This window comes from Oncorhynchus gorbuscha, linkage group LG01, assembly GCF_021184085.1.
Source record: "Oncorhynchus gorbuscha isolate QuinsamMale2020 ecotype Even-year linkage group LG01, OgorEven_v1.0, whole genome shotgun sequence".
Classification (NCBI taxonomy): Eukaryota; Metazoa; Chordata; class Actinopteri; order Salmoniformes; family Salmonidae; genus Oncorhynchus; species Oncorhynchus gorbuscha.
Window position 1 is genome coordinate 91,170,775 of NC_060173.1, and position 27,363 is coordinate 91,198,137.

General features: G+C 46.4%; 2 protein-coding genes across 3 annotated transcripts; one reads left to right on the top strand and one right to left on the bottom strand.

The window, feature by feature from the left end:
• The first annotated feature begins 4,845 nt into the window (after nt 1–4,845).
• On the top strand, nt 4,846–10,924 carry LOC124023978 (lysophosphatidic acid phosphatase type 6-like). Of its 2 annotated transcripts, none has more exons than XM_046338135.1 (11): nt 4,846–5,040; nt 5,517–5,756; nt 6,111–6,239; nt 6,905–7,035; nt 7,460–7,539; nt 7,615–7,702; nt 7,803–7,935; nt 8,077–8,177; nt 8,389–8,481; nt 8,657–8,822; nt 9,817–10,924. In XM_046338135.1, exons 2-11 carry the CDS (start codon nt 5,532–5,534, stop codon nt 9,949–9,951), a joined length of 1,281 nt encoding a protein of 426 aa, XP_046194091.1. In that variant the 5' UTR covers nt 4,846–5,040; nt 5,517–5,531; the 3' UTR covers nt 9,952–10,924. The 2 variants fall into 2 exon arrangements, with proteins under 2 accessions (XP_046194091.1, XP_046194099.1); XM_046338143.1 differs by having other exon boundaries at nt 4,853–5,040; nt 5,522–5,756.
• A 1,315-nt stretch (nt 10,925–12,239) lies between these two features.
• LOC124048617 (B-cell CLL/lymphoma 9 protein-like) lies at nt 12,240–26,400 on the bottom strand. Its single transcript, XM_046369622.1, is given in 10 exon segments — nt 12,240–13,319; nt 13,322–14,046; nt 14,216–14,485; nt 16,660–18,829; nt 19,250–19,349; nt 25,070–25,256; nt 25,366–25,473; nt 25,955–26,224; nt 26,227–26,300; nt 26,384–26,400. Coding segments are annotated over 10 exon segments (4,239 nt in total). The 3' UTR covers nt 12,240–13,001.
• Nucleotides 26,401–27,363: the final 963 nt, after the last annotated feature.

Genomic DNA, 27,363 nt, shown 5'->3' on the forward strand with positions numbered 1-27,363 from the left:
GGGTGTGTAAGCTCACTGGGAGTGGGTTGAGTGGACCTTGAGAGCTTCCGCATATTGGACTGAGCTTTATGATTGTGACCGTTGGGAGAACTGATGTTTTTTGTTAGAGCAATAAGAGCCTGGCCAAGCTTGAAACATGGACATGATAACTGTGATCAAATATTGATCTTGATGCAAAAGAGAAATACACCTTTTAAATCACAATTTGGGAAAAGCCTTGAAATAACAGATAATTGCACATTGTATGTTTTGATGTTTTATAGATCAGAGAATTACAGTAGATCTTTCTTTAAAGTCTAAGAATAGTGTACATTAAGCTTGCATATTCAGTGTGCCAAAAACTGTCCCACTGTATACCCAGCTGCTGATTATAATAATACAAACATGTACATGCTTGCAAATGGAACACACAGAGACGCGCACACGCCCACACACACACTGCTGTCAGAGGAAGAAAAACCCTACATTCAGGGGTCTGACCAAAGAGTGTTGTCCCCTGATCCCTGCGATCCAGTGACGGAGGCTATCTGCAGCAGTTTGGAAAGTGAAATTGGGACACAGATCTCTGCAATGCAATCCATTGTGTACTATATCAGCTTCAAATATAGCAGGAGCAACTGTTTTCTCTGTGTTTAATCCTGATTGCAGACACTGCATTCGGAAAGTATTCAGACCCCTTACATTTTGTCCACATTGTGTTACGTCTAAAATTGATGAAATTGTTTTTTCCCCTCATCAATCTATGCACAATACCCCATAATGACAAAGCAAAATCAGGTTTTTCAATGTTTTTGCAACCATTTTATTTAATGAAATATTACATTTCAGACCTTTTTATTATTCAGACCCTTTACTCAGTACTTTGTTGAAGCACCTTTGGATGCGATTACAGCTTCAAGTATTCTTGGATATGATGCTAAAAGTTTGGCCCACCTGTATTTGGGGAGTTTCTCCTATTCTTCTCTGCAGATCCTCTCAATCTCTGTCAGGTTGGATGGGGAACATCGCTGCACAGCTATTTTCAGGACTCTTCAGAGCTGTTCGATCGAGTTCAAGTCTGGGCTCTGGATGGGCCACTCAAGGACATTTAGAGACTTGTCCCGAAACCAATCCTGCGTTATCTTGGCTTTGTCTTTATGGGGCTTTGTCCTGTTGGAAGGAGAACCTTCACCGCAGTCTGAGGTTCTGAGCGCTCTGGAGCAGCTTTTCTTCAAGGATCTGTCTGTACTTTGTTCCGTTCATCTATCCCTCGACCCTGACTAGTCTCCCAGTCGTCCCTGTCGCTGAAAAACATCCCCACAGCATGATGTGGCCACCACCATGCTTCACTGTAGTGATGGTGCCAGGTTACCTCCAGTGACACTTCAGGCCAAAGAGAATCTCATGTTCTTAGAGTCTTTTAGGTGGCTTTTGGCAAACTCCAATGTGATTATGGGGTATTGTATGTAGATTGATGAGGGAGAAGAAAATCTGTCATCAATTTTAGAATAAGGCTGAAACGTATCAAAATGTGGAAAAAGTCAAGAGGTCTGAATACTTTCCGAATGCACCGTATACAGTAACATAGCACAAGCATTGTCTTCCAGTCAGAAATCAGAACAGGGGACAGCTGTGCAAAAAAAGAAAAGTGTTTTCTCCATTCAACAGACTCCAATCATTACAGAGGGTTTTATGCGCTCAGGTACAGATAGTGAGGAGCTATGCAAAAGTAATTAAGTGCCTATGAAAAGTGAATTCACAAAAGGATCAAAGTCACAAACGTTCAGCTCCATGTTAGATTTGAGAAAATGACCTGATGTGAAAGAACAGTGTGTTCAAAAGCCATATATGAAAACAAATCATTTAGCTTGAATCAAGGCAAGGCACGAGCTTGAAAAGTTGATTGTCCTTCAGTATATCTGCATGTTTCAGGGTTTTTTTACCCACGAGGTGGAGACATTTCCCCTTGAGCCTTTAAAATGCAGTGCAATTCCTCTTACAACAAAATTACAGGTATCTTCCAAAATGTGTGGGGCCACCACGAGCCAGGACAACTTCAATGCACCTCAACATAGATTCTACAAGTGTCTGGAACTCTGTTGGAGGGATGCTACACCCTTCTTTCACAAGAAATTCCATGATTTGGTGTTTTGTTGATGGTGGTAGAAAACACTGTTTCTGGTACTGCTCCAGAATCTCCCATAAGTGTTCAATTGGGTTGAGATCCGGTGACGGCATAGCCATGGTAGCCAAAATAATTCCCTGCCCAGCATTTTTATACTTGACCATAAGGATGATGGGATGTTAATTGCTTAAACTCAGGAACAACACCTGTGTGGAAACACCTGCTTTCAATATACTTTGTATCAATCATTTACTTGTGTTTCCATTATTTTTTCAATTATCTATACTTTAATGTGACTGTGTGAAACAGTTGATTGATTGTCACATTGGTAGCTATCTATCTCTTGGCAGTACATGTATTTTCATATTTGTTTAAATGTGATTTATTTTTGTTTAAATGTGAGGCTAGTCAGAAAAGAACATGTCTCGGCCTGGAGGCTACTAAAGAAGGCATAGCCACAACCTGTGAAGTTCTAAACTGATTTTGCACTAGGCTTTTGGGGGTTTTGGAATATACAGCCCCCTTTATAATATCATGAATCATATTTTATTTTTCTATAGAGTAGAGGAACCTCTTTTGGAATGCCAACAGACTGGTTGACGTTTCTCTGTGCACATTTCAATGTCATGTTGTCATTCTGTTCCTGTAAAGCCTGCAATAAAATAAAACAAATCTGTCAAATGAGTTTGTCCGACAGAAATGAATGTAACACAAACTTTCTCAGTAAGGTCGACCACAGCCCAAACATTTGTCCTCGATATGGTTGCCCTCAAAATGTTTTCTTGACATTGAAACGCCACACTATGGCTAACTCTACACAAGACCTTCCCTCTATAGAAGCGCTCATCTGGTCATCCAAGGAATGATTTTATACTGTATGTCAGGTCCTTCCTCAATTAGGGTACTCTGGGAAACGCTGATCAAAACTCAGTTTCCTACCCTCTGCCCTGTCTACTGTAGGCCTGCATACACGCAATCTTACTAGTTGCAGATAGCCTTCATTCACACTACTCATTGTCTACAATAAAATGAATAGACTATCATTATCATCATTGGATATTCATTTTTTATCATATTGCCTGTCTGAACACGTAGTGATGACTATCGGCTTCATCATTAGATAATATGAATACATCATAACATCCAATGTGTATATCTACTTTATGACTTACACACTAAAGTACACAAGATGGGTCTAAAGTTCAAGTCGCAGACAAGGCACTGGGGCGTTGATGCAATTTTAATTCCAGTAGGTACAATGATTAAAAGATTTAGTTCACAAGTAAATCTCCACACATAAAGCCATAGATCATAGGCCTACAGTTATAATATGCATAAAACACCAAATAAAGGAAACACCAACATAAAGTGTCTCAATAGGGCGTTGGGCCACCATGGCCAGAACAGCTTCAATGCACCTTGGCAAGTGTCGGGTACTCTATTGGGGAGTGCGACACCATTCTTCCGCAAGAAATTCCATCATTTGGTGTTTTGCTGATGGTGGTAGATGCCTCAGGCGTCACTCCAGAATCTCCAAAAGAGTTCAATTGGGTTGAGATCTGGTGACTGAGATGTCCATGGCATATTGTTTACATCGTTTTCATGCTGATCAAACCATTCAGTGACCACTCATGCCCCGTGGATGGGGCATTGTCATCCTAGGGCATAGCCATGTTAGATGACCCTAAGCATGATGGGATGTTCATTGCTTTTTTGCCATTTATTTTTGTAACCTTTATTTCAAATCAAATCAAATTGTATTTATCAGTTGCGCCGAATACAACAGGTGTAGGTAGACCTTACCGTGAAATGCTGAATACAATAGGTGTAGACCTTACCGTGAAATGCTTACTTACAAGACCTTAACCAACAGTGCAGATCAAGAAAGAGTTAAGAAAATATTTACCAAATAAACGAAAGTAAAAAAATAATAAAAAAGTAACACAATAAAATAACAATAACAAGGCTATATACAGGGGGTACCGGTACAGGTTAGAGCTAATTTGTACATGTAGGTAGGGGTGAAGTGACTATACATAGATAATAAACAGCGAGTGGCAGCAGTGTAAAAATCGAATGGAGATGGGGATGTCAATGTAAATAGTCTGGTGGCCATTTGATTAATTGTTCAGGCCTCTTATGGCTTGGGGGTAGATGCTGTTAAGGAGCCTTTTGGTACTAGACTTGGAGCTCCGGTACTGCTTGTCGTGCGGTAGCAGAGAAAACAGTCTATGACTAGTTGACTAGGGTCTTTAGGGCCTTCCTCTGACACCGCCTAGTATTTAGGTCCTGGATTTCAGGAAGCTTGGCCCCAGTGATGTACTGGGCTATTACGCACTACCCTCTGGGACATACACACTCAATTATTATTTACAATGGCGGCCTACCCCAGCCAAACACTAACTCGGACAATAATGGGACAATTGTGCATCACCCTATGGGACTCCCAATCACAGCCGGTAATCATACCAGGTTCTGTAGTGACGCCTCTGGCACTGAGATGCAGTGCCTTAGAGCGCTGCGCCTTCTCGGAGCCCCTTAATTAACTCAGGAACCACACTTGTGTGGAAGCACCGGCTTTCAATATACTTGTATGACTCATTTACCCAAGTGTTTCCCTTATTTTGGTAATTACCTGTATACTGTCTGTTTAGTTTAAATTTTATTTCCCACTTCATACATTATTGCGCTATATTTATATGCGCACCACGCTGTTCTTACGGTAATGAGGGGCATGGGAGGGAAATGACGCATGAGGGTAGCTTTTCCGTGAAGAGCAGTTTCACTTTGAAAGCATGGATCACACCAGAAATGACTACATATTCCAAAAAACATTTTGTCCCTTGCCGGGTGACGTGTTTTCAAAATACACGGAGTTAGTCGATTACTTTTATTTTGTTTTAAAACTAGTTAATAACTTCCAGTGATAATTAAACGTAAGTACTGTACATTTGAGTGCAACATATAGTGCCGTTGAAGTAGCTAAAGAGCTAGCTAACCCGAAAATGAATCAATTTCTGGTTAGCTAGTTAACGTTACTTGAATGGCTTTGACATTAGCTGAGATATCGACTGTATCGCTAGTTAGCTAGCTAACCTCATCAGTCTGCAACACATTCTCAATATTGACATTACCGACACAGCCAGCTTGTTTCAAACGCCTGCTTCATAACTTGCTATCAATCATCGACACCAAAATATCAAGTGCCAGGTTTACCCAGAATGTAGTTGTATACAGTACGTTAACTACATAACGTTAGCTACCGAAAATAAAGATTGGAATAACGTTTGCTACCGTTAGCTAAAATCTTATGCAGATCACTAAACATGGTTAACGTTAGCTGCAAATGATAGGCAGTGTGCTAGCTAGCAAGCTATGTTCAATGTTGGTATTGTGTGGTCTGTCTCGGCAGTATAGTAACGTAAGCATGAGGACGAGGAACCTCTTGACCAAAGCAGGCGTTTTGGGCTCGGTGTCCATGGCGTTTGGATCCATGCTCTGGTCTCATAAGAAGACAGAACCAACCCAGACGGATTCGGGTTCGGACCCCTCATGCAAGGAACCACCTTTTCCTTACGAGCTCAAACTCGTACAAGTCCTGTTCCGCCACGGAGCCCGAACCCCGCTGAAGTCTATACCAGGCATCATGGAGGTGAGAGACCACCTGTGTCACACAAGAACATCTGACAGAACTGATGCTCTGTTTCCCAGGACTTGAAGTTGAGGGAAAGCCATTTATCTGGTCCTTCTGTAGCTCAGTTGGTAGAGCATGGCGCTTGTAACGCTTGTAACGCCAGGGTAGTGGGTTCGATCCCCGGGACCACCCATACGTAGAATGTATGCACACATGACTGTAAGTCGCTTTGGATAAAAGCGTCTGCTAAATGGCATATATTATTATTATTATATTATATATATCTTAGCCTCATCTCCAAGACGAGGCTTATGAAGGTATGTTCACCAGCATCTGGAAGTCTAACCTTTTTCCTTGTCCTGTCTGTATCAGGCCCAGTGGGTGCCTAACCTCCTGGAACCCCCAGCACACACACAGATCAACTATGTGGTGACAGACCTGGAAGGAGGTCCACAGCCCTCCTCACCGGTGGAGGACAGTTACCGGGCCAACATACTGACGGTGAGTATGCCTGTGTCTGTTAACGAGCAGAGGAAGTAGTGCCTAGAGAGATAAAGAAAGGAGTAAGCAGTGCTTGGATAAGTACGGTTAATGGATTTAAGTTGTCACGTAGGTGTGCTGGCATGGACTCCATACAGACATATGTCACTGTCACTTACTGGGTTACTCACAGCCAGCTGTCAACCATTAGGATTTCCCGCTCCAGACCAGTAACATCACACACCACACTGGCACGACGTGTCAGGATTGAAATTCTAGTTGCCCATTTAATCTATTAGTGGTCTTTGAGGGTAGGGGGTCATCATAAAGGACTTTGCACCCTGAGAGACCTTCTCCTGAGGCTTAGACCGGGGGCTGTATCTCAGCTAAAGGCCTGTTCAAGTGAAAGAAAAATCTGTGGTTCACTCTGACCCAGCTCTGAATGTTATGGTCTGAGCCTGGCACTGAGGGAACAAACAGATAACCAATGAGCATATACTGAGAGGTTTGTCCTTCACTCAGCAGGAGATTGCTGCGAGACTCTTCTCGAGGATTGTGTCTGTTTCACGGTGCACCTGGCATACCACAGTACTACTCCGCGGGCACACAATAGATAGACACTGGTGATGCCATTTTGGATTGACTTGGCAACCTTTGACTCCTGATCCTGTTCCTCTCCCCTGCAGGGGGGTACGTACCCAGGTCAGCTGACCACGGTAGGCATGCAACAGCTGTATGAGCTGGGAGAGAGGCTGAGGAAGAGATACATCCAGGACACAGCCTTCCTCAACCCCACCTTCAGCCCTACAGAGGTTTAGTAAGTACTACAGCCATCCTCAGCCCCACTTTCAACCCTACAGAGGTCAAGTAAGTACAGACCAGTAGCGTGGTAGTCACATCTGGTTCTGTAGCCAACTCCCTCTTTGTTTTGGCTTGACAACGTTAAAGGGTATAGCAGAAATATCTGGGCCCCAGGTTAGGTAACCTATAATGTACTGTTATTACTTTATGGATCTAGAAAGAAAGACACTGAATACAAGGATGTAAACTTGAGCTTTACATTTACTAAAGTAATTAGCAATGGCATAAAGGGGACATGAATAGTTAACGGAACAAGAACATACCGTTCAGGTTGATAACTGATTATGGTAAAGTACACTCCTACTACAACAAGATTGTAAGATCTGTGACAGAGTACATGTAGCCTACAAGACATTGATATATTCTTCTCTCTCTCCCAGTGTGCGTTCCACTAACATTGTGAGAACCATAGAGTCTGCCAAGTGCCTGGTGGCAGGGCTGTTCTATCAAAGCCAGAGAGGTAGGTGTCAGTTTGTGTTTGTGTGTCATAGGAAATACGGGTCTATCTCCTAATGTTGCTCCCCCTCTCCTGAAGACATGGTTCCCATTCTGACGACTGAGGCAGAGTCAGAGATCCTGTACCCTAACTACCATGGATGCAGACTGCTCAAACTCCTCAGCGGGTGAGTGACTGTCTGGGTCCCTTTTCTTGTTGATTTTTGGGATTGGCTGGATCCCTCACTCGTTGGTTTTTGTGATTGGCTGTGTCTGTGTGTGCTGTAGTCATCGCTGGGCGGAGTCATCCACTCTGCCAGACATTGCTGCGGACCTGAGGAGCATCAAGAGTGCTCTGGGCATCGCTGCCCAACAACGGGTTGACTTCATCCTCATCAGGGACGACATGGTGGCAAGAGAGGTGACACAAAACAACAAAAATACAATACCATGACAAAAAATATCCTTTTGTTACCAAAGTTGATTATGTGGTCAAAGGATATGAGTGATACTATCACTGCGTTACATTGACATTAACGTAACAATATGTGTGTTCTAACAGACCCACGGCCTACCCTGCCCACCAGTCCTTGACTCCTGGAGAAACACAGTGGAGCGGAGAGCTGTGGAGATGATCTACCACATCTACGAACCCAGCAAGAGGTCAAAGGGCAGAGGGATTTAAATACAGATCAGCATGTGTAGAGGGTTGGGGAGTAGAACACACAGAAAATACAGTTCCCTGTTCCATGAGCATATGCTTCCTTATTCCACATTATGAAATCATAGTCCACTGTGTATTAGAGGTGTTTTAAAAAATCACCCAATGCAGTTGTTTTCTTAATCTTCTCTGGGGTTGGTTTGTTGCGACTAGGGAGAACCTGCAGCTGTGTGTGGGTCCCCTCCTGCATGTCCTAATGGGAAACATAGAAGATAAACTACAGGACACAACCTCAGAGCCCAACAGGTGAACTACTGTAACATTTACCTGTCCATTAGAACACAGAGCCAGTAGCAGAGATTTGCAGTTCTCAACCCAACCACTTGATGGTAGCAAATGTCCTTTTCCGAATGGCACATTCTTAGAACGTTTAGCAACAACACATCAGAAATTTGAGAGTATTTATGCATGTTTCTTTCAGGAAGCTCTTCCTGTACTCTGCCCACGACACCACTCTGATACCCTGTCTCATGGCTCTGGGGATTTTTGACATGCGATGGCCACCATACGCTTCAGACATCACCCTGGAGCTGCACCAGCACCGGCAGACCAAAGAGGCCTTCGTCAAAGTGTCCTACATTGGCCAGGTAGGATGCAGGGCTCACAGAAGTGTGCGCACAATATTGAAACAATTTCCAGACTGTTTCTCTCCGAGAGTCAGTGATCTGTTTGTCTAGCTAGGTTTTCATGCAATGGTGAAGGTACATAAAGGTGGAGGAATTCAGATATGACATTGTTTTTTTAGCACTACCCACAGAGTTCTTAAACTACGGTGCGCAACATGGTCCAATGTGCCAGTAAATCAGCACAATAATTTTTTTTCAAAATGTCGCAGTATTGGAGCTAGAATTGGGATCATGTATACTGTGCTGATGCCAATATAAAAAAAGAGTAATGGATAACATTGTACAATACGGCGAACTGAGCAAACGAGACATTTGTGTTAAGTACTTGGGGGGCCGCCATCTTTATGCACCTTCGCTATTGGAGACAGATTTTCATGTGAATATTCTAAAATCCGCATAAAGAAAATGTTTCCACCAAACTGACTTGTTGCGGATAAAATATAAAAAATCAGTACATGTACTTTTTCGCTAAAGTTGAAATCTAAAGTTTTGTGTTTGCAATGCATTTTCAACTCTACTGATAGTTTTGTCACAACTGTTGCGTTAAATAGCAAATGTGCCTACTCTCCTCTTGGCACATGCGGCAGGCTAGTAGTCTACATGATGAGATTATTGTGGATACTATTTATTTGTCAAATGGTAGTGGTGCATCGATCATCATGTCACCAAAATAAGATCCTCAATATTTATTTGGAAAGGAGCATCAAGCTCATCACCTTGCACTTTCACCACCCTGTGAAGGTCATCAATTTATTTAATCTGTAGCCTAATAAACTGCATGGTTTACTGAGTCAGTTTTCACCACCATTTCTCGCATAATACATTTTACCAATACAAAAAGGTCCCTCTATGTCGAACGAACAAATTATCTGCATTATTTATACGGTATAACTGTGGATGGAAACGTGATTAGTGTCTTTCTTACACATTCTTTATTTTTGATCCGTCTCTGTAGGACCAGTTGGTTCCAGGCTGTAGTGGAGTCTACTGCCCACTGCAGGAGTTCAAGCAGGCCCTCTCCAACTACTCACTGACCTTTGAGCTCTACGAGTCACTCTGCAACCGCACAAAGGGCGTGGCTGAACCCTGAGGCTTCTGTGACCCCCAGCTCTACCCCATGCACTCACTGTTACCAGCCACCGTGTTTACATCCCACCAGACTTCCACTCTCCAGCCCTAGCCTAGCATTTGCCTATCACTAGCCAGTGTATTACAACAGAGGTTTTCAAAGTGTGAGTACGCGATTGTCTTAATGCTCATTGACGGGAGGCCCACTGTCTCAGACTTTGAAAAAGGGCTGTATTACAGTACAAACTGTTTGTTAGGATACCTCACTGTCTAAACGCACAAATATAGTTTCACTGTCGGTGTATAGCTGGCTTTGAAACCACATCCAGCTGATATCAGGGCAATGGGCATCCTGTGTGTTACTGCTCTCATACTGGTTAAGATGAAGAGTTTTACTTAGAGGTCTTAATTTTTGAAATGATCTGGTAATATATTCTGCCTAAAAAATAAGTGTGTTACCAATTTATATTCATACGTTTACATTCTGTGACTACTATGCACACAGCAATGTGTATTTACTGTATAAATTCAGTATATCTGATTACTTTATGCACAGCACTGTAAATTATAGTGTACCAGATTCTAACTAGCTGAAATAGGTTCTGGCTTTGTTGCTTTTAGAGTGAACTAAATTTCTTCATATCAAACTGCAATCTTTTCCTCAGGGGAAAACCAAGCACATCATGTACGTCGTGTTCATAAACCAAGGGAACCAAATGTGTGTGTGTGTGTGCACGTTTACCCACTCCAAATCATTCATTTTAGAACCGGTTAAAAGGGAATTACTCTGGTAAAAGTCTGTCGTGAGTGAAACACTAGGTGCTGCCTTTTAGGATTGTATTGTGTATAAATGAAATGCATGGACCTATGAGCAAATATACACCCCCACACTGGAGTGATTTAATTTGCTTGTTAGTTGTATGTTTATCATGGAGAGTTGCCCTGAAATTGGAGTGGCTTTGGAGTGGTGGAGAGTAATAAAAGAGTTGGTCAAGGCTTTGTCTCTCACTACTGTGCAGCATAGCAATGCAAATTGTGGTCCAATCAACACCAGTGGTCATATATGGTCAGTCAGTGGGCCTCGTAAGGATACCTGAACCTCACCTTTCAGTCATGTATTAGAATTCAGGGGTATTCCGCTCTTACCCTACGAGGTCTGGAGCCTGCTTGTTTTCTGTTCTACCTAATTAATTGCACCTACCTTCTGTCCCAGGTCTAAATAAGTCCCTGATTAGAGTGGAACAATGGCACTGTCTGATACATTGTAGTTTTGATTCACTCAAACACGGCCAATATGTTGTCTCTGTACCAAAGACAATGGAGGTACACATGACAAGCTTACACAGACGGATGAGGAAGTAGGGATCTTAGTTTTTCCTGACCATGTGACTTGAGCAGAAAAGTAATGTTATATGGTCTGGAAAGATGTTGGTCAGATTTCTGTCTTTCTTGATACCCTGTTCCACTAATGTCTGAGACCACCATACATACAGCACCTGACTAGCTCATCGAGGCCTGTCCCACTGTCTGAGACCACCATACATACAGCACCTGACTAGCTCATTGAGGCCTGTCCCACTGTCTGAGACCACCATACATACAGCACCTGACTAGGTCATCGAGGCCTGTCCCACTAATGTCTGAGACCACCATACATACAGCACCTGACTAGCTCATCGAGGCCTGTCCCACTAATGTCTGAGACCACCATACATACAGCACCTGACTAGGTCATCGAGGCCTGTCCCACTAATGTCTGAGACCACCATACATACAGCACCTGACTAGCTCATCGAGGCCTGTCCCACTAATGTCTGAGACCACCATACATACAGCACCTGACTAGCTCATCGAGGCCTGTCCCACTAATGTCTGAGACCACCATACATACAGCACCTGACTAGGTCATCGAGGCCTGTCCCACTAATGTCTGAGACCACCATACATACAGCACCTGACTAGCTCATCGAGGCCTGTCCCACTAATGTCTGAGACCACCATACATACAGCACCTGACTAGCTCATCGAGGCCTGTCCCACTAATGTCTGAGACCACCATACATACAGCACCTGACTAGCTCATCGAGGCCTGTCCCGCTGTCTGAGATGACTATAAAGTACATGACGAGCTCACCAGTTCTACAGTCTGATTCCACTCAGTTCATTTTCTATGAGATTAATGCTGTGGGAATGATATTCCAGAGTAAATAGAAGAACAAACAGGAGTAAGAGCACACAGAACAGTACTACCGCTATTCACACTGACTGGCTGGTAGAAATGTTCGTATGTGAGTAAGACACTTAAGTTGATTCATGTTTGTGCTTTTTTAATAATACTAGTATCTTTGAGGTCATAGTTTGGTTTGTTATACACTGGAGTTACAAAGGAAATGAATGGAAAACAGTACTGTTCTTTAGAGTGGGGCGTCCCTCCCCCAATGAAAGGTGGATAAGAGAGCTTAGAGGTCATTGATAGAATCCCTATACATACTTACAACAAAAACACACACACAGGCACATACACACACAGTCATACTGGACAGAAATAGTCAAAACGATGGAGCCAGAGAGAACATGGGAGTTCCATTGAAATCTTCTCAAAGTACGATTTTATTCCACAAAGTCTTTCTATGTTTGTTATCCTTTACCGGACAAATCCATTGTTGATTTTTAACTGATTTGAAAAAGTCGATGTACAGTCCTCCAAGGTGGTTCACTCCATTCCTCTCCGATGCTCAACTCACCCTTATAATCAGAGATTTAGAAGAAAAAAAAACACTTGAACAGTTTAAATTGACATTGAAGCACAGCAATCCCATACATTCAGACATTTCTGAAGAGACTAAATGAAATGCTTGTGGTAAAAGACAAGTACTGGGCTATGTAGCTCCCACAAGCCATTAACTACCCATTCCTCGGCACTACATGTTTTAATCCAGAGAACCCACCTCTGTCTTTCATTCCTTACTTCCTGCGTTTTAATCCATCTCTTATCTGCTGTGAGACTTATTCCATCCTCATACTGTATATCGGCTCAGAACATTCAAGGTCCAAGATTCTATGAGTTGTGTGTTAGAACATTCCGGGCCCTGGGCTGAACCCCATGTCCATGTCCCTGCCACGCTGCCTCATATGCCCCCCCATCATCATCGTCTGCTGGGGGGGGCCACCCATGCCTTGTAGTGACATCATCATATTGGGCGACCCCCCAGGCCCAGGGTGGTTGTAGAGCACCCCCCTCTCCTTCCCCTGCATCATGCCCCCCGGTGACATCATCCGGTGCTGGGGTCCCATCATTCCCTGACCCATGAACCCTGGGGGTCCATGCGGCCGCATATGATTGTGGGAAGGGTTTCCCATGGGCATGTCCTGGGGGGCCATACCACCTCCCGGCCCCCAGCCATCCCCCCCATCCCTTGCATGGACATGCCCATCCTGGGCGGGCCCTCCCCCATCATACCCTGCATCATCCCCTGCATGTGTGGAGGTTTCCCCCCTGGGCCAGGCCCATCTCCTCCTCCCCTGGGGTAGTAGGACAGAGTCTGGCTGGGCTTCTCTGATGGGATGATCCTGGACAGGTCAAACTCTGGCATACCGGATGCTCCTGTTCGCATCACTTCATGCAGATCTGCATCACTAAACTCTCCCTGCATGTTGAACTGCGGTCCTCCAGGGTTGTTGGGCCTACCCCCGTCGCCTCCCCCTCCATGGGGCATGTTCCCCATCCGACCCCCCATAGGACCCCCCTCTCCCTGGAAGCCCATGGGATGTCCTGGGAAGCCCTGGGGCCCGGGGCCATTGTGGGGGGAGAAGGGACCCTGCTGGGAGGGGGATTGGGGCAGGGGGTAGCCCTGCACTCGGTGGGAGTAGCCCATTCGCCCCTGGGACATCATCTGGGGGTTGCCCATGCCTTGGTCCTGGGGGTTGGGGGGCATCATCATGCCATGGGGCATCATGCCCGGGCCAATGTTGGGAGAAGGCATCTGCTGGGGCATGCCGTGGGAGAGAGGCTGGGAGCCCATGGGGGTCATACCCAGAGGACTGAGGGCAGGCATTGAGCTAGAGGAGCCGGGGCCCATCATACGAGGAGGACCTTGGTGCTGGTTCATTCCCATACCTACAGAGGGCCACAGAGAGAGACAAGAGGGATGTTAGTGCACCATACAACACAGACGGCAAACCTACATCAAGTGGCGTAAACAGAGTCACACCTCTATGGAAAAGGGTTCAAAATACATCTAAAAAATGGTTTAATGTGACTTCTCGCCATGTCTCCATCCACTCACCATTGTTGTTCATGGGGGGTAGATTTGGGGAGCGTGCGGGGGGCGAGTCGTCGTCCGAGCTCGCCACCGTCTTGATGGCGTCGTGGTAGAGGGGGGTGGAGCTTGGCATGGCGAACTTAGACATTCGTGACATCATGATGGAGAGGGGGTTCTGGGATAGCGTGGGTTCGGGGGGGAGGGAATAGGGGCTGCCGGTCGGGGCGCCACCTGGACCCCCCTGGAGGGGCATGGGGCCAGACTGGGCTCCTGACGAGGGGGGGACGTTACCACCTGGTAAGAGAGAGAGAGAGAGCGAGAGAGAAGAGAGATGAAATATAAGAACTATTTACCTTAGGCAGCAAAACATATCCTGGTTTGAAATAGATATATAAGGGGCATTGAGGCAAATACATTTTAGATACAGACATCAACCGGCCGTGATTGGGAGTCCCGTCGGGTGGCGCACAATTGTCCCAGTGTCTTCCAGTGTTTGTCCGGTGTAGGCAGTCATTGTAAATAAGAATTTGTTCTTAACTGACTTGCCTAGTTAAATAAAAGGTTAAATTAAACTTAAAAACGTTTTAATTGTAAAAAATGATGGGGGTGTGATTTCCCTGAAATTTTCTGCTTTGGGAAAATGTGTTTAGATGGATGAGAATGATGCTTTCAATTGACTTATAAATGACATGATTTAAAGATGACAGACAAATGCTAGCCTGCCTGATACACAACACAGAGGTCTGTTTAGACTGCTTTGGTCGACAGACATTACAAAACAGCCCTCTATTAAAGATGTGAGGTCATCATCATTCAAGAGAAAGGTAGTAAGTATTAAAATCTCTTTGAAAATGAATATTATCTGTCTTGAAATTGAAATACACATGTTTTATGTTGTTTATCACAGCAGTTGAGAGAAAGAGGGGGAGAGAGAGATGAGACAGCCTATAGGGAGGAGGTCAGAGACCTCAGCAAGACAAAGGAGATGACCGTGGACTACTGGAAAAAGAGGGTCGAGCACTCGCCCATTCACATCAACGGGGCTGTATTAAAGAGGGTCGAGCATTCGCCCATTCACATCAACGGGGCTGTATTAAAGAGGGTCGAGCATTCGCCCATTCACATCAACGGGGCTGTATTAAAGAGGGTCGAGCATTCGCCCATTCACATCAACGGGGCTGTATTAAAGAGGGTCGAGCATTCACCCATTCACATCAACGGGGCTGTATTAAAGAGGGTCGAGCATTCGCCCATTCACATCAACGGGGCTGTATTAAAGAGGGTCGAGCATTCGCCCATTCACATCAACGGGCCTGGATTAAAGAGGGTCGAGCACTCGCCCATTCACATCAACGGGCCTGTATTAAAGAGGGTCGAGCATTCGCCCATTCACATCAACGGGCCTGGATTAAAGAGGGTCGAGCACTCGCCCATTCACATCAACGGGGCTGTATTAAAGAGGGTCGAGCATTCGCCCATTCACATCAACGGGGCTGTATTAAAGAGGGTCGAGCATTCGCCCATTCACATCAACGGGCCTGTATTAAAGAGGGTCGAGCATTCGCCCATTCACATCAACGGGCCTGTATTAAAGAGGGTTGAGCATTCGCCCATTCACATCAACGGGGCTGTATTAAAGAGGGTCGAGCATTCGCCCATTCACATCAACGGGGCTGTATTAAAGAGGGTCGAGCATTCGCCCATTCACATCAACGGGGCTGTATTAAAGAGGGTCGAGCATTCGCCCATTCACATCAACGGGGCTGTATTAAAGAGGGTCGAGAGCTTCAAGTTGGATCTACAATGGTCCACACACACCAACACAGTCGTGAAGAGGGCACGACAACGCCTCGTCCCCCTCAGGAGGCTGAAACGATTTGGCATGGGCCCTCAGATCCTCAAAATGTTCTATAGCCGCACCACTGAGAGCATCTTGACTGGCTGTATCACAGCTTCATATGGCAACTGCTTTGCATCCGACTGCAAGGCACTACACAGGGTAGTGCGTACGGCCCAGTACATCACAGGGGCTGGGTGGTCTGTTATACAGGACCTCTATACCAGTCGGTGTCAGAGGAAGGCCCTAAAACGTTGCTGTTACATACGTTGCTGTTACCATTTATCATCTATCCTGTTGCCTAGTCACTTTATTCCTACCTATATGTACATATCCACCTCTTACCCCTGCACATCAACTCAGTACAGGTACCCCATGTATATAACCAAGTTTTCATTACTGAATGTGCATTTATTATTGTTATTATTATTATTATTATTATGCGTTTTACTTTTCTATTATTTCTCTGCATTGTTGGGAAGGGCTCGTAAGTAAGCATTTCACTGTTAGTCCACACCTGTTGTTTACAAAGTACGTGACAAATCAAATTTGATTAGCGAGAGCGACAGAAAAAGAGAGCGGTAGAGGGAGAAAGAACATCAACAAGAATAAAGCCATAGAAGTACTGTACCTTGCTCCATGTTACCCATCATGTTAGGTGAGGTCATACTGAGGGGGGTTTTCCCCCCCTGCTGCTGGGGGAGTACTGGGCTGGGCATGGGGGGTTTGGGGGAGGATGCCCACCCTGGAGAAGGGTTGGGGAGGGACGGGGACCTCATATGTACTGGGGAGGCACCAGCAGACCCCATCATAGAGTGAGGGGACTTCATTGGGGCCGAGTTGGCAGTGTTAGGGGGGCCGTTGGGTCCTGGAGGGCCGGAGAGCATACCAGCCAGCTGGGAGGGGGTCTGGGGGGACTTGAGGTTTCCAGAGGGAGAGCCCATCATGGGGGATTGCACCTGCCTCAAAGGAGGGGACTTGAGGGGATTGAGACTGGGCGAGCTGGCCCCTCCTGACTGGATGTTCAGTTCTGCAGGCTTACGTCCCCTCTGGCCCTGGGGTGTTCCGGCGGCGGAGGGAAGGTGGTTAAGTCGGCCGTTGCCCGCCGTAGGCGTGGTCCTGTGCTCCGGGCCACGGTAGGGCTGCTCTCCATGAGGCCCCCTCATACTTCCAGGACCCCCAGGGAAGGGCCGTCCGGGCCCCATGGGGAAGTCCCCTTGCTGGGGATGGTCAGGGAAGTGGGACCCCTGCATCTGCCTTCCCTGGGGCACCATGTTGTCCATTGGAGGCCCTCTCATTCTCATTATCTCGTCTGGGCTCATATTCATTGGCCCATCTCGTAGTTGGGGGTTCCCATGGGGGCCCATGCCAAACTCAGGGCCCATATCCCGGCCCCCCATCACAGCCAGTCTGGAGGAGGGGCTCATGGGGCCCTCGCCAGGCATCCTGGGAAACATCATCCCACCCCCGTTGCCCGGCTCCATGCTGCCTCTTTGGTGTCCCATCATCCTCTGCATCTCCATCATCATCTGTGGAGGAAGGCCCGGTCCCTTGTCGCCCCCCATCCCCTGGTGAAACATAGCCTCCTGGACTGACTGGGGGTTGGGGAAGCGCTCTCCCCGCAACCCTGGACCCCCGAACATCCCCCCTGGCCCTCCTGGGAACCCTCGGCCATCTCCCATCCCCATTCTGGGGGGCATGTCTTCAGGCCAGCCCATCCCGGGCCTGGGGGGTCCCTCCATATCAGGATTCATCATGCCTTGGGGGAACCCTGGCATCCTCTGCATGTGAGGCGGCATCCCTCTGGGGCCCATGGCAATGCGCTCCTGGTAGTGCTCTGATGGCCCTCCCGGCCCCCCTGGACCCCACACCTCTCCGGGGCCCATCTGGTAGGGAGGTGGGGGTCCTCTCATCATGCCGCGCGGCCCGTGGGGATGCATCATCATGTCGGGAGGAAGTGGGCGGTGATGCATTTCCTGTTTCCTCTTCTTCTCCTCGTAGAACTCCTGCTGCAGCTTCAGCCAGGCCACCTGCTCCGGGGTCATGTGATCTCCGTCTCCACACCCCCCAGGACCTATCATGTGACCCAGCTCGTCTGGGAAGGGGGGCATGTCTCTGGGGTGTCCATGCAGGGGGCCGAATGGGGGTCCCTGGGGTCGGGGCCCTCCTGGTCCCACTGGTGGACCTAGGCTCTGGGACTGGGCCATCATGGCCTGGAGAGGGCCCTGCTCCGGCCTCCTGGGTCCCACATCAGGCATGCCGTCGTGGGGCTGTGGGGGTCCCCCATGGGGGCCGGGTGGCGGTGGGGCGTCGCGGTCGTCAGGGAAGAGCATGCGCTGGATGTCTCGGAGGGTCTGGAGGGAGCGTTGGCGGTGCTCCAGCTGTTCCTGGGACAGTCCCTCGGTATTGGCCTCCATGTTGAGAAGCTCCTGGGCCAGTTGCTGCTGCTGCTGCTGCTGGGGTGTCAGACCAGGGTGACCCATCCCCATTGACCCCGGCCCTACTCCTTCCCCAGGCTGAGGGGGGTTCACAGGGGGCATGCCCTGTTCGGACTGAGGCTGGCACCCAGGGGCCTGGTCACCTGGACCCATAGTATTACCAGGGATTTTCTTGGGGTCCATGCCTGCTGAGGAGGCCCCATCCTGGGTAAGTGAACCAGGCTTAATCCCCTGGGGAGGGGGCTGGGGTGGAGCTTGATCAGTCATGCCAGGTTTAGACACTGTCTGGTGGTTCTGGTCTGAGGGGTGAGATGACTGCTGAGAGGGCTTGGAGTCACCTCGGAGGGGTCCTGTCTGATTGTTCTAAAGTGAAGAAAGGAAAAAAATAGGGAATTAAAAACATGGAGGCTTGAGTAAGTGAGGGTTTGTAAGTCTTTATCAAAGCTGACTGTATGCCAAGTGCCCTGCGGTCATCACCTTTGTCACTGTGTATTGTGTGTATGTGTGTGTGTTTAACTATACTGGAAGTGTTTAACTAAGTCCCCACAAGAATAGTAAACAAACCAAAATTTTACCAACTGGGAACATTTTGTTAGTCCCCACAAGGTCAAATTTCAAGGCGGTTTAGGGTTAAGGTTAGTGTTAGGCTTAGAATTTGGGATAGGAGCTGGGTTAGGGTTGAGGTTTGGTTCTAGGGTTAAGGTTAGGTTTAGGGAAAATGTAATTTAAGGGGACTGAATTGTGTCCCCCCACTAGGTTAGTTATACAAGACTGTGTTCTTACCAGGGGTGGGAGGGGGGTCTTGTCCTTGCTGTTGGATATGTTTTTCATGTGGAAGTTGATTATGTTTTCTGAGTGTCCTGTTAAAACAGCATCGGCTGCCCTGAGGATCAGAAACCAGACAGTCACACATCAGTCAGCGGTCTATGTGTGTTTGTGTGTGTGTGTGTGTGTGTGTGTGCGCATGCGTGGTGTGTGTCCACGTGTGCCAGCAGAATGACGGCAGTGTTAGACAAGGGCATGAAGGAAATGCCAAGGTTGACAGACGAAACAAACAACTTTACACACATTTTCCAATTAACATCCACATCTTTCATCTCCTATTCCCTACAGAGGACAGTGTTAATCTGAGCTAACTGAAACACACACACACACTTTCAGGCAAGCACACTGAAAACAAAGCATAGCTGCAGGCTTTCACATGTTCCGGTGGAGAGCAATATTTCTGGATTTGATGTCTCCTCTACTTTCTCAGAGAAATGTGCAGCATGATGTGCTTATGCACATTGGTTATTATTCTCTGCCCCCTCCGTGTGTACAGTGTGTGTGTGTGTGTGTGTGTGTGTGTGTGTGTGTGTGTGTGTGTGTGTGTGTGTGTGTGTGTGTGTGTGTGTGTGTGTGTGTGTGTGTGTGTGTGTGTGTGTGTGTGTGTGTGTGTGTGTGTGTGTGTGTGTGTGTGTGTGTGTGTGTACAAAACATTAGGAATATTTTCCATGACACACTGACCAGGTGAAAGCCATGATCTGTTATTGATGTCACAATCCCTTATTAATTGTTGCGTTTATATTTTTGTTCAGTTTATATAAAGCACCAGTCAAAGGTTTGGACACCCTTAGTCAAGAGTTTCTTTATTTTTACTATTTTCTACATTGTAAAATAATAGTGAAGATATCAAAACTATGAAATAACACAAATGGAATCGCGTAGTAAACAAAAGTGTTAAACAAATCAAAATATATTTTCTATTTGAGATTCTTCAAAGTAGCCACGCTTTGCCTTGTCTAGAGCATATCGGACTGTCCATCAACTGTCCATCAACTAATTTCTTGGGCTACAATACCTATTTGCCAATTGGCCTGGAGCCTATTATTGCCTACACAGAGCCCTGCCAATCCAACACGACTGGTCTGCCGACGTAACCGTCCAAGGGGGCTACAACAGACTCTTCCGTTGCGACGTCACCCTAAGGCCCCTCTGCTAGCCTGCTAGCCCCGGCCCGGCCCCCGGTCTCCAGCTCGCCTAGCTACCCACTGGTCCCTATGATCACTCGGCTACGCATACCCAAATGTCAATATGCCTTTCCATTGCTGTTCTGGTTAGTGATTATTGTCTTATTTCACTATAGAACCTCCAGCCCTGCTCAATATGCCTTAACTAGCCCCTTTGTTCCACCTCCCACACATGCGGTAACCTCACATATTCGATTATGATGTTTCTAGAGACAAAACCTCTCTCATCGTGACTCAATGCCTAGGTTTACCTCCACTGTATTCCCATCCTACCATACCCTTGTCTGTACATTATGCCTTGAATCTATTCTTCCACGCCCAGAAACCTCCTTTTACTCTCTGTTCCGAACGCACTAGACGGCTAGTTCTTATAGCCTTTAGCCGTACCCTTATCCTACTCTTCGTCAGTTCCTCTGGTGATGTAGAGGTTAAACCAGGCCCTGCAGCACCTAGCTCCACTCCCATTCCCCAGGCACTCTCCTTTGTTGACTTCTGTAACCGTAAAAGCCTTGGTTTCATGCGTGTTAACATTAGAAGCCTCCTTCCTAAGTTTGTTTTATTCACTGCTTTAGCACACTCAGCCAACCCTGATGTCCTAGCCGTGTCTGAACCCTGGCTTAGGAAGGCCACCAAAAATCCATCCCTAATTATAACATTTTTCGACAAGATATAACTTCCAAAGGGGGCAGAGTTGCAATCTACTGCAGAGATAGCCTGCAGAGATCTGTCATACTATCCAGGTATGACAGCCCAAACAATTCAAGCTGCTTCTTCTAAAAATCCACCTTTCCAGAAACAAGTCTCTCACCGTTGCCGCTTGTTATAGACCACCTTGTGCCCCCAGCTGTGCCCTGGACACTGTGAATTGATTGCCCACCATCTATCTTCAGAGTTCGTACTGTTCGATGACCTAAACTGGGACATGCTTAACACACCGGCCGTCCTACAATCTAAGCTAGATGCCCTCAATCTCACACAAATGATCAATGAACCTACCAGGTACAACCCCAAATCCATAAACATGGGCACCCTCATAGATATCATCCTGACCAACCTGCCCTCTAAATACACCTCTACTGTCTTAAACTAGGATCTCAGCGATCACTGCCTCATTGCCTACATCCGTAATGGGTCTGTGGTCAAACGACCACCCTTCATCACTGTCAAACGCTCCCTAAAACACTTCAGCGAGAAGACCTTTCGAATCGACCTGGCCCGGGTATCCTGGAAGGATATTGACCTAATTCCGTCAGTAGAGGATGTCTGGTTGTTCTTAAAAAGTGCTTTCCTCACAATCTTAAATAAGCATGCCCCGTTCCAAAAAATGTAGAACCAGGAACAGATATAGCCCTTTGTTCACTCCAGACCTGACTGCCCTTGACCAGCACAAAAACATAATGTGGCGTACTGCATAAGCATCGAAGAGCCCCCCGCGATATGTAACTTTACAGGCAGTTAGGAAAGCAAAGGCTAGCTTTTTCAAACAGAAATTTGCATCCTGTAGCACAAACTACCAAAAGTTCTGGGACACTAAAGTCCAGAGAATAAGAGCACCTCCTCCCAGCTGCCCACTGCACTGAGGCTAGGAAACACTGTCACATCCACAATAATTGAGAATTTCAATAAGCATTTCTCAACGGCTGGCCTTGCTTTCCACCTGGCTACCCCTACCCTGGTCAACAGCCCTGCACCCCCCACAGCAACTTGCCCATGCCTCCCCCATTTCTCCTTTACCCAAATCTAGATAGCTGATGTTCTGAAAGAGTTGCAAAATCTGGACCCCTACAAATCAGCTGGGCTAGACAATCAGAACCCTCTCTTTCTAAAAATTATCCGCCGCAATTGTTGCAACCCCTATTTACTAGCCTGTTCAACCTCTCCTTCGTATCGTCTGAGATCCCTAAAGATTGGAAAGCTGCCAGGGTCATCTCCCTCGTCAAAGGGGGAGACACTCTAGACCCAAACTGTTACAGACCTATATCTATCCTACCCTGCCTTTCTAAGGTCTTTGAAAGCCAAGTTAAAAACAAATTACCGACCATTTTGAATCCCAACGTACCTTCTCCGCTATGCAATCTGGTTTCAGAGCTGGTCATGGGTGCACTTCAGCCACGCTCAAGGTCCTAAACGATATCATAACCGCCATCGACAAAAGACAATACTGTGCAGCCGTATTCATCAACGTGGCCAAGACTTTCGACTCTGTCAATCACCACATTCTTATCGGCAGACTAAACAGCCTTGGTTTCTCAAATGACTGCCTCGCCTGGTTCACCAACTACTTCTCAGACAGAGTTCAGTGTGTCAAATCGGAGGGTTCAATTCTCGGGCTGACTCTTTTCTCTGTATACATCAATGATGTCGCTCTTGCTGCTGGTGATTCTCTGATCCACCTCTACGCAGACGATACCATTCTGTATTCTTCTGGCCCTTCTTTGGACACGGTGTTAACTAACCTCCAGACGAGCTTCAATGCCATACAACTCTCCTTCCGTTGCCTCCAACTGCTCTTAAATACAACTAAATACATGCTCTTCAACCGATTGCTGCCCGTACCTGCCCGCACGTCCAGCATCACTACTCTGGACGATTCTGACTTAGAATATGTGGACTACTACAAAAACCTAGGTGTCTGGTTAGACTGTAAACCCTCCTTACAGACTCACACTAAGCATCTCCAATCCAAAATGAAATCTAGAATCGGTTTCCTATTTCGCAACAAAGTATCCTTCACTCATGCTACCAAACATACCCTTGTAAAACTGACTATCCTTCCAATCCTTGACTTCGGCAATGTCATTTACAAAATAGCCTCCAACACTCTACTCAGCAAATTGAATGCAGTCTATCACAGTGCCATCCGTTTTGTCACCAAAGCCTCATATACTACCCACCACTGCAACCTGTATGATCTCGTTGGCTGTTCCTCGCTTCATATTCACTACCAAACCCACTGGCTCCAGGTCATATAGAAGTCTTTGCTAGGTATAGCCCCGCCTTATCTCAGCTCACTGGTCACCATAGCAGCACCCACCCGTACTGCGCGCTCCAGAAGGTATATTTCACTGGTCACCCCCAAAGCCAATTCCTCCATTGGCCGCCTTTCCTTCCAGTTCTCTGCTGCCAATGACTGGAACCAATTGCAAAAATCACTGAAGCTGACGACTCATATCTCCCTCACTAACTTTAAGCATTTGCTGTCAGAGCAGGTCACAGATCATTGCACCTGTAGATAGCCCATCTGTAAATAGCCCATCCAACTACCTCATCCCCATATTGTTTTTTTCTCTCCTTTGCACCCCGATATCTCTACTTGCACATTCATCTTCTGCACAGCTATCACTCCAGTGTTTAATTGATAAATTGGAATTTATTGCCTTACCTCCCTAATCTTACCTCATTTGCACACACTGTATATAGCTTTTTTGTATTGTGTTATTGACTGTATGTTTGTTTATTCCATGTGTAACTCTGTGTTGTTGTTTGTGTTGCACTGCTTTGCTTTATCTTGGCCAGGTCGCAGTTGTAAATGAGAAGTTGTTCTCAACTGGCCTACCTGGTTAAATAAAGGTGAAATATATATATTTTTTAAATGACAGTTTTGCACACTCTTGGCATTCTCTCAGCCAGCATCATGAGGTAGTCACCTGGAATGCATTTCAATTAACAGGTGTGCCTTGTTAAAAGTTCATTTGTGGAATTTCTTTCCTTAATGCGATGGAGCCAATCAGTTGTGTTGTGAGAAGGTGGTATATACAGAAGACAGCCCTATTTGGCAAGAACAGCTCAAATAAGCAAAGAGAAACAGCAGTCCATCATTACTTTAAGACATAAGGGTCAGTCAATACGGAACATATCAAGAACTTTCTTCAAGTGCAGTCTCAAAAACCATCAAGCTACGATGAAAATGTCTCTCATGAGGTCCGCCACAGGAAAGGAAGACCCAGAGTTAACTCTGCCGCAGAGGATAAATTCATTAGTTACCAGCCTCAGAAATTGCAGCCCAAATAAATACTTCAGAGTTCAAGTAACAGACACATCTCAACATCAACTGTTCAGAGGAGACCACGTGAATCAGGCCTTCATGGTCAAATTGCTGCAAAGAAACCACTACTAAAGGACAACAATAATAAGAAGAGACTTGCTTAGGCCAAGAAACACAAACAATGGACATTAGACCGGTGGAAATCTGTTCCTTGGTCTGATTAATACAAATTTGAGATTTTTGGTTCCAACCGCAGTTTCTTTGTGAGACGCAGAGTAGGTGAACGGATGACCTCTGCATGTGTGGTTCCCACCGTGAAGCATGGAGGAGGTGTGATAGTGTCACCAGCAAAGCACAGTCACACTCACAAAACACACCAAATAAAGCCCATTGAGTGGAGAACATTTAGCAAAAAGTTAAATCTATGCACACCTAAATATCTTATATTGAGTGATAATTAACTTGTTTTTTCGTACCAAGCTAGCAGATAAAAGCTGGCAGATAATTGTCTTATTTCATATGACAATTAATACGCCGATTAAGATCAAATATCTTGAAAAATATATTTTTGCAGTGTAATATACATCCATTCGCTGTGATCGGCCTTACTTGTTGGCCATCTCTGTAGTGAAGACATAAACCACTTTAGACCCAGCCTTCTGACCCCCCGCCGACTCCGACACTGCGCCCTGGTTTCCTAGTGGATTGTGGGAGGGTGTGGAAGAGCGGCTGAGTCCGGCGTTGGAGGGAGGATGGGAGTTGGAGTCCTGGGGCTTCACGTCACTGGAGTTACAGTCTGGGGAAGGACAGAGAGGATCATTGGTACTGTAGTTCAGTAGCAGGTGGAAATGGGGATGACCGACAGACACAAACACATACACAAAGTCACACACACACACACTCACTGAAGAATCCTTTGTCGTCCTCATCACTCTCTCCTCCAGAGCACCAGTCAGCTCCACTGTAGGGCTGCCTCCTCTCAGCCACACACATCCTCTTCACCCTGTTACTGTCTGTATACACACACACAGTCAGTGTGTGTGTAGCTGTGTTTTCATGTGTGTGTGTGCGTTTCTACAGACCAGAGTTCAAGCTGAGCTCCCATGTCAATAGCACACACAAACACACTTTCCCCTCTCCCCTCCCTTCTCTAAGTGCAGTCCTGTGCACCAGACTCCCAGGAGCAGAGACCGACACAGCAGTGGATCAAGGGCAGAGTGCGTGACCATAATGACACGCTTTCAGGGGCCTGCTGCTGTTTCCACAGCCACAACACATGTTCACACAGAATGGATTCGTAACATGCCCACTAACATCAACAGCTATTGTGTTAGAGAAACAGAAATATATAAGCACTTTAGCTTCATGGAAATGCAAGCTTAGAAAGTAGGAAGTCATCAGTAAATAGTACACTACTTCATACCACTACGTATACCGGTACTCAACTTGACATATTTGAGCTGAATACTACTTGGAGTGCAGTGTAATATTCACCCTTGTCATCGCTGGTGGGCGTGACTGTGTCTGGCTGCTGCTCGTTGTAGGACTCCACCGAAGTGCTCCTCTCTCTTTTTACCTTCACCTTTGACCCCTGTCCCCCAGAGATCAGGCCCTGGCCGTTCTTCAGCCCCCCCATGCCCCCTGGGCCCGTCCCCAATACACCCCCCTGCTGGGAGCCCTTAACACCCACTGTCTTGAGGTCGCAGGGCGAAGCCTGAAGTTGGCTGCCGCAACTTCCTGGTTTGTTCTGATTGGGCAGTTTGAGTCCATTTGGGCAGCACCACCGGAGGGAGACATGACAGGAGGGGAGCGCACCATGACTTCTGGCTTGGGTTTAGGACTGAGAGAGGGAGAGATGAGGAGGAGGAGGGAGAGAGAGAAGTGCATATCAACTGTACAGAAATAAACTGAAGCAAATTGTACTTCATGCACTCTTTCATAGTGACAGACAGTGAAAAAAATGTCAGCATAATTTTTATTTAACCTTTATTTATCCAGGTAGTCTCATTGATATAAAAATCTATTGACCTGGTCATGGTTAGGCAAGAGGGAAGACAACTTTACTTAGACTGATGAGGAAAAATTACTGGAGACTTGGGTTATGACATTCCAGGAGAATCAAGTGCATATCTCACACTCTGTGTGTACGTGTGTGTGAATGCCGCAACAGATATGGCTCCCCAAGTAGTACACTCAGGGAGAATCTCAATTGCATACTCTTCACATCCCTTCTCCTGTCTCTAGTCAGACTGCAATCCCTCCTCACATCTCTTCTCCTGTCTCTAGTCAGACTGCAATCACTCCTCACCTCTAGTCTGAAACTTCCATCATTGAAGTTGTTTGTGGTGACAAGGGGCGGAGAAGAGTTTTACAAAACAAAGTCATCCGCGATTGGATCGTCTAACCCAGTGGTCACCGAAAGGCATTCCTAGTCGATCACCAAACATTTCACAAAAAAACACGATTAAGATTTGCAATCATGTTTTTAATTCGTCTTGTACTGTTTACGGTAGATGCATGCACTCGATTCAACTCACCTGCGCGTCGAGTAGGCGAAGGTACAAACTCTGCCATCCCGGCGGGCCTGGAGAGCAAATCAAGTGCACTACATTGGCCACGGTCTACCGCTGGCCAATCGGATGGCTCAGTGTAACGTAGCGGACATAAAAGAAAGCTACAGCGAAGTTGATACTGTGAGATTTCAAAGCTTTTAAAACAATGACTAGAGCGACTGTCAACAAATACAGCAAAGAGCTGCTGTTTTTATGAGTGAGTTCATGTTTTAAAGTTCTTACTCAGCATTGTCAACACTTTTTATAAGCCATAAAATGCGCAATTCTTCCAACCAGCATTGTAGCTGTAATGAATGAGTAGGAACGTATCGATAGGCTTGCGTTGTTATT